This window comes from Haliotis rufescens, unplaced genomic scaffold (assembly GCF_023055435.1).
Source record: "Haliotis rufescens isolate VD_foot unplaced genomic scaffold, xgHalRufe1.0.p SCAF_2, whole genome shotgun sequence".
Lineage (NCBI taxonomy): Eukaryota > Metazoa > Mollusca > Gastropoda > Lepetellida > Haliotidae > Haliotis > Haliotis rufescens.
In genome coordinates, this window is record NW_025963890.1 from 54793087 (window position 1) to 54808395 (window position 15309).

Consider the following 15309-nt stretch of genomic DNA (forward strand, 5'->3'; position numbering starts at 1 on the left):
ACACGGGACAGCAGGGAGTGGCCAGGGAAGTACTGCGTCATATGTATGTTCACTGCAGTACATAGCTGTTATTGTTCGATGACACGATATCAGGATAAAACACTCGTTGCCACACGCAGTGCATTATGACTTGTCGTTCGATAAACAACGATGATGACAAAGGTACTGGTGTGTGGTAACATTCCCTACACGCTTAGGCCACAGTTACAACACATGTTGCAATCGGAGATACGGAAATGCTATCAACAGCTTGTGTATAAGTACACATGTATTGAATCATGTCGTGTACTCTTTAACGATTTAACTATGGTTTTGCAGTTGAAAGAATAATTTTTATACATAATGGTCAGTTTTAATAGTCTCTTCAAACTATATTTCCGTGACAAGACACTTTGAAGTTACATAGTAATGTTCAAATATTATCAATATTTCATCGGACACACGCTGAGTCGGATTAAACAGTGTCAGTGCAACGGCGCCAGTGTGATAAGTTGTTAGTAGGTATTGTCTTCTTAGGCCTACTTTTAATGGCCAGTGTCTGTAAATGGGTACACGCATCTGTATTTATACCAGTGTGTGCGTACTGTGTATGTTTGTGATATCATGCCATGGTGTAACGTTACACTAAGCTGAGTTCGTAGTTATGCTTTAGTTGTTGGTTTACACATCAAATGTGCACCTGACTTTTGGGTCATACAGTTTATGCAACCAGTGAACTAAAATGAAATGCAATTAAAAGTAATTGACCATGACGCATTGCAGCATGTTACAACGAAATAAAGATATGCATATTGAGTAATAGGTTATAGTAACAATTATTTAATTATAAACATGCGAAGCAATCAAACGTCGATGAAACGGGATGAGCATAACATGTAAACAATCCCACACATGACTGAACACGTTTCTTACAAACGAAAATTAACAAACTGTATGCATAAAAAATTGAGTCATCTAGATATTGATCGATGAGGTCACATTGGTGATTCAGGTACATATGCAAGGACACAGTGAAGATATACAGGTCTGAGATTTTGTCCAGTTAGTGAGTGAGTGAGTGAGTCTGGTTTTACGCCGCTTTTAGCAATATTCCAGCAATATCACGACGGGGGACACCAGAAATGGGCTTCACACATTGTACCCATCTCGGGATTCGAACCCGGGTCTTCGGCGTGACGAGCGAACGCTTTAACCACTAGGCTACCCGACCGCCCCCGACAGGGGAAGAAGAGTGAGTGAGTGACTTGAGTTTTAATTCCGCTTTGAACAGTGTACATGTACCAGTTATGTCACAATGCGTCAAGGTTTGGTGGGAGGAAAGTGAGACACCCTTTACACGTATTGCGGTCGATAGGAATATTGTCCACTATTTAGTTCAGATAATTTCAACAATCAGATAAGTGATGACCCCACAAGTCTGATAATGTCACTGAGTCAGTGTTAACGTGAGTGTCTGACTGAACAGACTAATCTACATCTGTCGTGTAATCGGATCAGTGGTACAATGGGGTTTGTTATAGATCTCACCTTACTCTGTCACCGTGTCTCTGTCTGTCTGTCTGTCTGTCTGTCGGTCGGTCTCTGCCTCTGTCTCTCTCTCGCTCATTCTCTCTCTCACATCGGACTCACACACTCGCTCTCACCCTCCCTGTTTGTAATCTCTCTCTCTCTCTCAGTCTCGCTTTCTATATCTTACTCTCTCTCTCCTGCCCATCCCTCTCTCTCTTTCTCTTTCTGTCTCTCTCACACACACTCGCTTTCTCTGTAATCTCTCTCTCACTCTCACTTTCACTTTCTCACTCTCTCTCTCCCCTCCCCATCCCTCTCTCGCTTCCTCTTTCTGTCTCTCTCACACACACTCGCTTTCTCTGTAATCTCTCTCTCACTCTCACTTTCACTTTCTCACTCACTCTCTCTCTCTCCCCTCCCCATCCCTCTCTCTTTCTGTCTCTCTCACACAGACACTCTCTCTCTCTGTAATCTCTCTCACTCTCACTTTCACTTTCTCACTCACTCTCTCTCTCTCTCCCCTCCCCATCCCTCTCTCTTTCTGTCTCTCTAACACAGACACTCGCTCTCTCTGTAATCTCTCTCTCACTCTCACTTTCACTTTCTCACTCACTCACTCTCTCTCCTCCCAATCCCTCTCTCCCTTCCTCTTTCTGTCTCTCTCTCACACACACTCGCTCTCTCTGTAATCTCTCTCTCACTCTCACTATCACTTTCTCACTCTCTCTCTCTCCTGCCCATCACTCTCTCCCTTTCTCTTTCTGTCTCTCTCACACACACTCGCTTTCTCTGTAATCTCTCTCTCACTCTCACTTTCACTTTCTCACTCTCTCTCTCCCCTCCCCATCCCTCTCTCCCTTTCTCTTTCTGTCTCTCTCACTCTCACTTTCACTTTCTCACTCACTCTCTCTCTCTCTCTCCTCCCCATCCCTCTCTCGCTTCCTCTTTCTGTCTCTCTCACACAGACACTCGCTTTCTCTGTAATCTCTCTCACTCTCACTTTCACTTTCTCACTCACTCTCTCTCTCTCTCCCCTCCCCATCCCTCTCTCTTTCTGTCTCTCTCACACAGACACTCGCTCTCTCTGTAATCTCTCTCTCACTCTCACTTTCACTTTCTCACTCACTCTCTCTCTCTCCTCCCCATCCCTCGCTCCCTTCCTCTTTCTGTCTCTCTCACAAACACTCGCTTTCTCTGTAATCTCTCTCTCACTCTCACTTTCACTTTCTCACTCTCTCTCTCCTCCCCATCCCTCTCTCCCTTTCTCTTTCTGTCTCTCTCTCACACACACACTCGCTTTCTCTGTAATCTCTCTCACTCTCACTTTCACTTTCTCACTCTCTCTCTCCTCCCCATCCCTCTCTCCCTTCCTCTTTCTGTCTCTCTCACACACACTCGCTCTCTCTGTAATCTCTCTCTCACTCTCATTTCACTTTCTCACTCACTCACTCACTCTCTCTCTCTCTCTCTCTCTCTCTCTCTCTCTCTCTCTCTCTCTCTCTCTCTCTCTCGTAATCAGTTCAGAAAAACAACGCATATTGTGGCCGGTAGGCATACGGTCCAGTATTTAGAGATCAGAGATAATGTCAACAATCAGATAAAATATGACCTGAATCACGAGTTTGACAAAACTGTGTTAATGTGAGTGTCTGACTGAAACAGACAAAACTACATCGGATCAGTAGTACATGTACAGTGTGTGTGTGTGTGTGTGTGTGTGTGTGTGTGTGTGTGGAGAGAGAGAGGTTATAGAAGAGATTGTGTGTGTGTGTGTGTGTGTGTGTGTGTGTGTGTGTGTGTGTGTGTGTGTGTGTGTGTGTGTGTGTGTGTGTGTGTGTGTCACTGTGTGTGTGTGTGTTTATACCTGTTTGATGAGAGTTTTGTATTGTAACCACGAATTCCACATACATTGACATCTAAATTATTGGAATCAACTGAAAAGATTATTTCATGTGAAAGGAGCGGTAACACTCCTTTCGTCTATTAAATAACAATGCACACTCTCTTCTATAACCTTGCGTCGACTGCTTGAATGACTAAACATACTGTTTCCAGATTGACCCAGACAGCGCGATCCAAGCGGTATTATTTTCAGTCAGCGTAAATAATATGTTATGTATATTTAAACAGTTCACTGATGCTTCATTGTTATTAACAATTCAAATCGTAGACACATAAATAACAACCTGTCACCGGAGGCTGTATATGTACTTTTCATGAATAGTAACACCCTGTTAATCCGAAACAAGTGTACAGAAAGAGGGCCAGTCCGCGCTAATGAGGTTTCATTGTAGTTCTTGGTTTTAATGTACAATGATGTCACTCAACCTTGTTATCTAGCTTGACCTTCAGTTTAGTAGCATCAACATCAGCACTTTATTTGCTCAAATCCACCATCTATATATACAATTACATTGTGTAAATATGCATAGATTACAGAAAATAATCAGTGCTAACATATGTAAATATATACAATCATACACTGCAAGAGAACAACACAAATTATATAATTAAGTTAGTATTCAGATGGGTGTGGATTAAAGAGGTAACGTAGTAAAATATTAAAATAACTTGTGAGTCGCCTTTAATACTATGTATTGGTTTAATAATAGCTTCTAAGCCTCAGGAATTACACCGGATGAAAAATTAAGATTACATAAGTTTATATAATTATACCTTAGCAATCCAATCAGATTCAATCAGATATTCATTTTCGATACAATCATTGCCATAGCGTACAGCTGTCTCTCACCTCATCAGATGTAATCTCATCATTAAGCAGGGGGCACAGGTGGCCCTGTCGTCCATGCGCCACAAGTTTCGCGGTGTACAGTAGCGTCCCTTGATCGTGTGTTTAAATCACGGTTCGCCCCGATTTCGTTTCTAGATTTATCAGCACCATACCCGTGCTCGTTTGTTTCACCAAAGTGGTAAACGTCTCAGACCTATATCACTTCAGGCGTTCCTCCCACATTAAGCTGACACGCTACAACTGGAATACTGTTAAAAACGACTTTAAAACCCAATTCACTCACTCACTCATTCACTAATTACGAAATCACCTTCATTTACATGTGTTTGTTTCCTTCCAAAAGCAGGTGTGCGTGCTCAGAGAACTGGCGCTCCCTGTGATCACCTAAAGTGTTGATCCGGGACGGATTACGTCTCCGGTACCCTATGTTTTCAAAACTGTCGATTGAAAGATTGGTTGTTTGTTGTTAAACGTCAAATTGCGCAATATTCTCAGCTATATGAAGGACGTGTTTGTGTAATCGGATCCGGACCAGTCAATCCAGATGTTCTGCTACCCCCCTCCCAACAACCCCTCAAACAATTTCCGTAAAACAATTCACGCTTCACACACACCCTACATGTAACACTTTTTCACCCAACCCTATAAAAGAGGGCCAGTCCCTAACATCAACGAGATGACGCATGCTGCGAACAATTGGTTTTACTGGGATGGACTTCATGACCTTAGACGTTCTGCAGCATTCATTCACACTGGGGGCACGGGTGGCCAAGTCGTCTAAGGCGCCGCGATTTGCTGTGCAGATTTGCGTCCCTTGGGCACACCAGAAACCTATGATGGTGGGTTCGAATCCCGATTCGCCCCGATTATATTTCTAGGTTTGTCAGCACCATACCCGTGCTCGTGGGTTTCACCGAAGGGGTAAACGTCGGAGACCTGCATCACTTCGGGCTTTACGTCCTCCCACATTCAGCTGACACGCCGCGATATAACTGGAATACTGTTAAAAGCGGCGTTAAACTCAACTCACTCACTCACTCATTCACATTGAAGTACATCTGGTCCACTTGTTGTTGTTGTTGCACGCATATCCTGGAACAAGCAATGAATTTATAGTAATTGCCAGTGTAGCTTTTGAAACGTAGTCTACACAACGCAAATTGCACATTAGGCATATACAGCATGCGCGTTGTTCCAGCTGTCGCGACTGAGATGCAATTTCGGATGTAAATCAGCAGGTGGGCCAACACGACATGAAACCGCAACGGTGTCCGTTATTCGTGTTTAAATAATCCCCAAATAATCCGCACGTCTCTTCCCAGTTAAAGCTTCCACACTAACGCGTAATGGGTAAGTAGTCCTTTAAAAACATATATAGACATCCTAAACAGTGCTCCACAAAAAGAGACCGCCTCCGTGGTCTAGTGGTAGAGCGTCCGCCCGAAGAAGGTCCCCGGTCGCGTCATACCAAAAGACGTTAAAAGATGGTACTTGTTGTTTCCCTGTCTGGCGGAGGGCATCAAGGGGCTAGAACAAGGACTGGTCGGCTCGGAGTCAGTGTACTGTGACTGAGTGGGGTATTTGTGTTAAACTGCGGCATGGTATGGTCTCTCAGTGTGCTAGCACTTCTTAAATCGGCATCAGTCCGGACTAGTTCAAGCAGCCACACACACACATACAAAGTGTTCCAGTCTTATCACAGCGTGTACGCTTAATGTGGATGGAAAGACCGATGGATGCAGGTCTCAGACGTTTGTCGCTTTGGTGAAACCCACGAGAAACGTGTATGGTGCTGACAAACCTAGAAACAAAATCTGAGCGAACCGGGATTCGAACACACGATCGTAGGTTTCTGGCGTGCCCAAGAAACGCAACTCTACACAGCGAATTGCCCGTGCCCCATCCAGAATAAGGGGGTCCAGATTAACAAGGTTTCGCTGTATCTGAATGACTTGGACTGTTTCACTTTACTGTTCCATTATATCTGGTCTGTTTTCATGTAAACATGTTATATTCATACGTCAATTATTTAGCAGAAATATTTGTGTGTTGAAATGCTATATTTATGTCAAACTTTTATTTTAAAAATCGATATTTCACTTATATAATGTCATTTCACTCTATACTTAAAGATCACTTATTGCTTGGGCTACTTAAGTCTACCTCGGTGTATCATTCAGTGCACGTGCAATGAATAGACTATCAAATAGCATGCGTACCACAGCTGGTTGTGCCATTTTACAGTATCAATAACGTAAAGTGACTCAATGAGATAAACATGTCATTTGACGTCAAACGACACTTATCTTCAATTGCAATTTATTCGTTTCAGCGTGTTTTTCGTTTATCCATACCCCCATCCACTCAAATGTTTCCAATCTGTCTGGAGTCAATGCTGTCAAGCATTTCTGAACTCATACGACAAATGTTAGATGATTATAAACTCCGTATTAATTATTATTTGTTTGTTTTGTTTTTTAAGCCGCACTCAGCAGTATTCCAGCTATATGACGGCGGTCTGTAAATAATCGAGTCTGGACCAGACAATCCAGTGATTGACATTATGAGCATCCACGCAATTGGGTTCATACGACAAATGTTAGATGATTATAAACTCCGTACTAATTATTATTTGTTTGTTTGTTTTTTAAAGCCGCACTCAGCAGTATCCCAGCTGTATGACGGCGGTCTGTAAATAATCGAGTCTGGACCAGACAATCCAGTGATTGACATCATGAGCATCCACGCAATTGGGATCGATGACATGCATCAACCAAATCAGCGAGCCTGACCATCCGATCCCGTTAGTCGCCTCCTACGACAAGCATATTTGCCTTTTACAGCAAGCATGGGTTGCTGTCAAAGGCCTATTCTACCCCGGATCTTCATGGGTCGTACTAATTATTAACTTACAATGTAATATTAACGCCTTAAGTTATATTATCCTACATTTGTATCCCCGAGAATTCCGATGGCGAATTCACACACGATGACCATAATTATGCAGTTAACAGTTCAATAACATAATCATATGTCCTGTTAGCGGCAGAGCAATAACCATACACCTCGTCATAGTCACCCTTTAACATGTGTTTATCAACATATACTTTTCAAGAAATGAACTTTGAAAATGTAATGTAAGTGACCATTAGTTCTACATTTTCCATTTCGCATTAAAAGAAGTGAATTTTTATCGTCAACATCTGTTGAAACTCGCAAACAAAGGTGTTTCGACATTGGTGGGATCTGTATGTTACTGAAATGATTCAAGTATGAACGCAGTGATGTTACGAAACATTAATCCTGTCGGGTTCGATATTACGAAACGTTATGCAACCCCAACATTGTCACGAGACGCGCTTATGCAACAGGTCATACAGTGCGAACACCGGATCCTATAGCGGAGTACCTATACCAGTTGCCTCCCTTTGAATAAGACTTCCAAGAGGACGACTGTGTCAATATCGACGTGCGGTTGTCAAGCCCAAGCCGCCTGTGCCTGTTTATCGCTTGCCTTCAAACAGCAAACACGACACATGGAAAGGCAACATCGTTCACCGTGTAAGTACGTAATACCTCTGATATCACTGAATAGCGATTTCATAATTTGTGTTTTAAAACCACAATACTTCTATATATATGTGATGTTTCTGTGTATATTATAATATAATTAACAGGTAGGTTCTTACTTGTATCTTGCGACCTTCACCCCGTTACTAACCGTGTTTATATAACAGGAGTGTATCGTTTGAAATGAAATATGATTTGAATATCACATGTATTATATATACATGATGACAAAATGTACTTGGACATTGGGAGTTTATTTCATCTAAATATGATAAGTGAAATGGGAGGGATTATTTGGTGTTCATAGTGCATAAAAAACATCCTGCACCCACCCCCCATCCCCCACCCCCCACCCCATCTCTCCCCCCCACCCACCCACCCCCACACCAAAATACCAGGACAATGATATCATGTGAATTAGGTCGAACAGCGTCCCAGAAACAGACTAACGTGTTATCTCCGAAATATAGTTATTTACGAGGTCATTCCATAAAGCATCTCTGTCACTGAGAGAGACTACCGTAATAGATGTACATGTAAATATCCTTAACAGAATCGTTTCTTTTTTCTTTCCCAATTATAACTGAAGACATGTAAACAGTTTCAACACTATTTGACACAAACTGGATGTTTTAACTCAATTGTCAGCTTAACAGTAGAAATGATATTAACGGAGCTTATATCAGCATATGTTCGATGTTTCTGCCATTCACAACACAGAACGGGCATGTGCTGTCTGCTTCAAGGTCAACAGGACGCACGCATGTAAACAGGGTGCACGGATATAAATGCGTCACGTCACAGTAGGCTGTTTTGGTTATAAAATAATCTTATGTGACACTGAATTCTTTAAATGAGTACTTATGTTGCTTTGTGATATATCCATGTGACATGTAATACGAAGACACTTTGAAAGGAGAGGTTGGATTAACGAGGTAGTTTGCGACATCAGTTTCGAGTATGGGCCATTAGGTGTTTTCCTGTAATTGATTGGTAACACTGCGCTCTGAACCTGATCATAACATTGAGATGCGGGCACACCCTTAAGAGAGGATCGATGTCCTGTTAATCCTCAAATAGATATCATCGCCGGATTAGGGTTGAAAGTATTACATATATTTGTTATCTTATTGGACTCCGAACATTTGGACTCGGTGTATCCAATCACTGACGTTTTGAGGCCCCTCTCCAAATCGATACCCTGCCTTTTAGGGAATGCGGTATATGTTGACATCACCGCCGCATTATAGAAAATCTGAAGGGTTTATCCTTTTTTCATAGTAGCATGGCTTTTTCTACAGAAAACAATGTTTTCTGAATAAAATTCTGTATCTCATTATGATGTATTTTTAAAGTTATTCAGCGTCGTTTGAATTTCAGTTTTAGAAAAACAATCTTTTTAGCGTTGTACATAACAAGAAACACGAAACTAAACGCAAAAAAGACCGATAGGTCATCCGATTCTTAGACACTAGGCGCTTGAAACCTTTCCGGCCCGAATATAATGTTCCCAGGAATGCATGATATATGTATCATACCATACGGTTGACATTAGAAGATGGGGAGACATAGTTGTCCTTGTCTAAGAATCTAAAATGGGCTGAACCAAGTCGTTTCCAAAAGGCGTTCCAGAAACCTATGATTGTGGTTTTATTTCTCGGTTTGACCGCACCAAAGTCTGAGACCTGCATCACTTTTGGACATCCTCTCACATCATTCAATCACTGGAATTAAATAGATTTTACCGAAGTCACACACATCCCGAGCCATCACCGTCAACATCACCATCACCACCATTAACATCACCGACCGCCTTCGTGGTCTAGTGGTAGAGCGTCTGCCCGGAGAGCGGAAGGTCCGGGGTTCTATCCCCGGCCGCGACATACCAAAACTATGTTACTTGTTGTTACCATATCGACATTAAAGGGCTAATACAAGGACTGGTCGTCTCGGAGTCAGTATACTGTGTCTGAGTTGGGTATTCATTTAACCTCACCATTGCCATCACCACCATCACCACCACCACCACTATCACTATCACTACCACACAACATCATCACCATCACCGGCCTCAGTATTACCATCATCATCCTGTCCGCTTCTCGTTCCCGCCAAGTGTTGTCGTAATAGACAGGCCATTGTCCAACTGTATGACATGTGAAATGTGTAGGATTACAAACTCAGTTCGTTGTGGAACAAAGCAATGAGATACTCGATCTATGTGGAAACGTGTATATGACTCGTCGTCAAGTAAATATTAGTCGGGTCTAATTATGACTTTATTTTCAGAAAAAATATTGCGTATGACATGTATAGAATATTGATTGTGACAAAACGCAGGGATAATCGCCGGAGCGTGGGTATCATGACATGACGGTAGCAAATGGCCGGGACCAAAAACAACAGTCTGATATATCCGTCACTTCGTTATAAGCGTGTTCGTTATAAACGTAGTTTACTGTAGTGTATTATGATAGCGTTTATCCACGAGTCCACGCAAGAGGGATGACCACGCCCGAATGTATTGCAATTTGCCTGTCCCGCTTTGGACATGCACAAACCGTTTTCTGTAACTGATGTAACCAAATAGCAACGCCCCCCCCCCCCCCCCCCCCCCCCCCCTCTCCCTCTCAAATAATCCAGACACATCAACTAAGAGAGACACACTGTTACATACGTCACCACGACCAACTCACACGTCAGCTCATTAAATTTTGTTTATGTGAGGTCTGTTGTGACCATCCTGATAATATATATTCAAATGTTATTCACGGCTGCTCCCGTCGACTGTGCACGTGCTTACGTCAGTTGTTTTGTTGGCTGTTAGATTCCATGGTAACGAGTATGGGCTGAGTTGTATAAAGAAGAGACACTTCTAGAGCTGAAATCACTCGGTTGCGAGTGAGGAAAGGTTTTGCGTCCACTTGCATCAGATTCATATTCAAAACCATATTTGAACAGATCATCTTTCTGTTTACAGAGAGGCGTCTTACATAGCTTCTGTTGGGAACATACATGACATTTAACACGATGGAAGTGAACGTCAAGCAAGAGAGAACTGATCCAGGGTTCGAACCCGAGTATGGTCAACACAATCCAAACTGGGAGGTATACGGGTCTTGGATACCAACGCAATCCCTGTGCCACAAGGAGGAACTGAAGAATGAAGATGTCAAGTCCTGCGAACTTTTCGTTCCGATGAGCAACGGAAAATCTCACATCAGTAATTCATTATTATATGAACCTAACGTCATACGGGCTGAACGTGAATTTGTGCCCATTGATAGAAAGGACTCGACCTATTGGTCGAAGAGGCTGAAGAATAATGAGTCCGCACGACGGTCGAGGCTGAAGAAGAGAGCTATCGAGAAAACAATGGAGGTGAAATACAAGGAGCTGCAACGGGAAAATATTGAGCTGAAGCATGAGCTAGCAGCTCTGAAACGCCATTTTGCAGATAAGTTGAATCCGAAGGAAATAGCAAGTGACATGTTTTCAGAGCCTCGTTTGCGCCGAGGAAGTTCTTCCGATGTATCGGAGACGTCGAGTGTGACATCGGAAGGAGAAGTGTATCATGGGTCTTACGAACCGGATGTTGTTGCGGCATCATCGTTAAAAGTGCTGACGTCAGCAAAGCCACCGACATTGGCTCATCAACACGGGTTCAACATGACATCCGTTCCGTTTCGGTATTCGTTCATGAACTATCCGGTGGTCGCCAGAGATCCATCAGTGTACCTTACCTCCATCGATCAGGACGCAGAACCCCTCACAAAAATTCCTCATAAATTCCGACTGAAAAATGATTTTCATTCGGCATTCTATGTTCATACTGATGAGAATAACTAAGAACTGTTATATATTCCATATCAACTTTCACTGTCTCTAGTTACAAGGAACATCAATAAACTATTTAACTAGAGTTCATTTTCTGTCGTTTCTTGTTCGTGCTTAAACTCATTTATTTGACTTGATCAGCAATCAATCGTCAACGAGGATGAATGGGTCATGTCATATAATGCTTGTCATAATCGGCGACCAAAAATGGTATCGGCAGTCAGGGTAAAGACAATATTGAATTTGTATTCACCATTGAATACATATTGTTACACCCGCCCTGTCGTCTAAGGCGCCGCGATTCGCTGTGCAGAGTTGCGTCCCTTGGGCATGCCAGAAACCTATGATTGTGAGTTCGAATCCCGGTTCGCCCTGATTATGTTTCTAGGTTTGTCAGCACCATACCCGTGCTCGTGGGTTTCACCGAAGTGGTAAACGTCTGAGACATGCATCACCTCGGGCTTTCCTCCCACATTAGGCTGGCACGCCGTGATATAACTGGAATACTGTTAAAAGTGGCGTTAAACCCAATTCACTCACTAACTCGTATGGATGGATCACTGAAGATCAGTGACGACACCAGGTGTTCGCGATAAGGGAAAGATCTATCAGAAGGATGCAAGCAGCAACCCCGTCTCCGTGTTTTCAACATTGAAACATGTTTTATACTAGTTACTTAAACGACGTTAAAGAACATCTGTTTATTTTCAAACAGCTGGCAAAAAAACGGTAGAACAACAGGGCTGATGATCTCGTCGCGGTAGCGCTGTCCATTGAGATTTCCCTCTACCGCTGTCAAACGCGTCCTCTGTCTTGCTGTAATCCCACCCGATACCATAATGCTGCCTCCCCTGAACCGATCTTCTTCCATGACACAATGATTGACGTAACGTTCACCTCGACGTCGGTACACTCGAATCCGTCCATCGCTGTGGTAAAAACGAGACTCGTCAGTGAATAGAACTTGTCCTCACTGCATGGCCGTCCAGCGTAGACGTAGACGTGCTTGACGGTGGTTTCCTGTCAAAATGAGACGTCTGGCGACAATCCCTGCACATCTGAGGCGACGAAGTACGGTTTGTGAAGATATTCTTCGAAGGCCATGGATGCTTCTTGCAGTCACTGTTGCTGGCTGGAATCGATTTCGTAGGTGTGTTGTTCGAATCCAGTTGTCTCGTCTATTTTTGGTTACGCGTGGCCTGCCACTCCGAGGATGGTCTCTGACTGCATTCGTCTGTTGCGAACGTTGCCATAAACACCAATGGTGTTTCTGTGGACGTTAAATTGTCTTGCAACATCACGTTGACTCGATCCTGCTTCAAGCATACCAATGGCTCGCAGGCGCTCATTTTCGGACAGGCGTGGCATTTGCTAATGTTGAATAATTGCGTAAATTTGTTGTTTTTCAGAGTGGTTGTTGTCAGCACGATGCCAAACAATGCATATGGAATCCCGTTAACGCACATGTGTTTATATCCATTCTTGGGCAGTGAAATGCAGGGAGCTTGCATAAAAGTCAACTTTTGCATGGAATGCATGCTTTTCTGTAGCAGTTGCGTTTTTGTGACTCGATTCCATACATGTACTACAATATTGAAAACCAAACTTTACTTGTTTGAAAAATACCCGAAAATATTGGTGTCGGGAAATTTTGTTGTTGAGTATATGAAAACGACCACAGCCATCGGGAACAATGACATAATCACTCGGCGTTAACGACAGGCGTGAGGTACTGCCTGCATTGGAACATATTCTGACCAGAAAATTCATTTCACTTATTGAGTGATATATATTTATTTTTAAATTTGTTAAAACTTAGTGACTTAAGTATTGCATATTTAGGCTTGTCCCTTCAGACCTTGTTTATAGAATAGATGACATCAGCGTTGACGCAATTCCAAGGTACTAATATATTTAGAACATATGTTACATTGTAGGTGTTACGTAGGGGCGGTATGGTAGCCTAGCGGTTAGAACGTTCACTTGTCACGCCGAAGACCCGGGTTCGATTCCTGACATGGGTACAATGTGTGAAGCCCACTTCTGGGGTCCCCTGCCGTGATATTACTGGAATATTGCTAAAAGCGGCGTAAAACCATACTCACTCACTAGTGTTACGTGGAGTAATGATGGTGGGGTTTCTGATATTACATTATGTCAACGAAAGTGTCGGTTACTCTAATCTTTAAGGACAAAGTATGATACGTATTTTAATTTCAGGGGTTTATGCGCATCTGGTGGAAATAATGCAGGAAATATGAGACATGGAGGATATTGTTATGTTTACATAAGAGATACAATGCACGTATATTCGTACTGACTGTTTATTAGAGCGTGCCGACAAAATGTTAATAACAATAAACTTCACGGACGTGCATGACATACATGTGTACTGCGTTATGGGATTTCGGATGAAAACTTTATTATCAGGCTGAATCCAAAATTCATGCATTACTGAATTAAAATGCCCGGCCACATATACGTGAGCGAGTAAGTGAGTATGGTTTTACGCCGCTTCTAGCAATATTCCAGCAATATCTCGGCGAGGGACACCAGAAGTGGGCTTCACACATTGTACTCATGTCGGGATTCGAACCTTTTCGGCGTGACGAGCGAACGCTTTCACCACTAGGCTACCCGACCGCCCCTACTCTTCGAAGAAATGAGGGGCAAATGAGGGGCAAATAGCTTCCAGAGTGGTGCCCCTTCGTCGTGTCAGGATCTGCTGGTCATGGGTTGTACCGATTATAACACTGTTTAAAGTGACATTAAAATGGACTCGCTCATTTTAAGGAGATGAACAAGCACACGTTCACATTTTAAGATCTACGAAGAGGAGTCTACATGTGTTTTCGTTCGTAGTCTGTTTTCAGCCTGCCATGTGCCTAACGTTACCACCAAGTCAGTGAGAACAGAGAGATATTAGAAAAACGCTTCCGGAAAAACCTATAAAATCAGCTTTTTTCCCATCATTACCTTTTATGCATTTAGTGTTGCAATAGGTCTCAAACAAAAGTTGGCATGAACAAAGTCGTGTTCTCATTTTAACAACTTCCAAGACCCGTGAAGATTCCGGGGTAGAATAGGTCTTCAGCAACCCATGCTTTTCGTAAAAGGCGACTATGCTTGTCATAAAAGGCGACTCACGGGATCAGGTGGTCAGGCTCGCTGACTTGGTTGATGCATGTCATCGATCCCAATTGCGTGGATCGATGCTCATGATATTAATCACTGGATTGTCTGGTCCAGACTCGATTATTTACAGACCGCCGTCATATAGCTGTAATATTGCTGAGTGCGGCGTTAACCAACAAATCAACCAACAATTTCCAAAAGTTTTGCTCATTTCTGAAATGTGGAGATCCCGTGGGCAAAAAAGGCCTTAATCCCATCTCGTCCTTTCAAAATTAGAACCTTCAAAGTCGAACGATATGGGCGTCATAATAACCTCGTTGAACTGGCTTTCAAGAAACGAGCCAGCCAGCATGTTTTAGTTCTACTTTCCAAATCATTTTCACAAAAACAACAACAACAATTTGTAAGTGTATGTTAATGTTTATTTTGGCCACCTACCTCATCGTTTGCAACAAATTTATAGTTAAACAAGTAATGAGAACAACTGCATCATTTGTACGTATGCT

At 42.8% G+C, this 15309-nt stretch overlaps 1 protein-coding gene across 2 annotated transcripts; it reads left to right on the forward strand.

Moving 5' to 3' along the window:
* Positions 1-7676: 7676 nt before the first annotated feature.
* Positions 7677-11753, forward strand: LOC124140871 (nuclear factor interleukin-3-regulated protein-like). 2 transcript variants are annotated; one of them, XM_046508686.2, is made up of 2 exons: positions 7677-7822; positions 10812-11753. In XM_046508686.2, exon 2 carries the CDS (start codon positions 10847-10849, stop codon positions 11678-11680), a length of 834 nt encoding a protein of 277 aa, XP_046364642.2. In that variant the 5' UTR covers positions 7677-7822; positions 10812-10846; the 3' UTR covers positions 11681-11753. The 2 variants fall into 2 exon arrangements, with proteins under 2 accessions (XP_046364642.2, XP_046364650.2); XM_046508694.2 differs by having other exon boundaries at positions 7683-7826.
* The last annotated feature ends 3556 nt before the right edge of the window (positions 11754-15309 follow it).

Excerpts from the sequence above, each read along its gene's own strand:
- LOC124140871 (XM_046508686.2), top strand. The coding sequence starts at position 10,847 with ATGACATTTAACACGATGGAAGTGAACGTCAAGCAAGAGAGAACTGAT.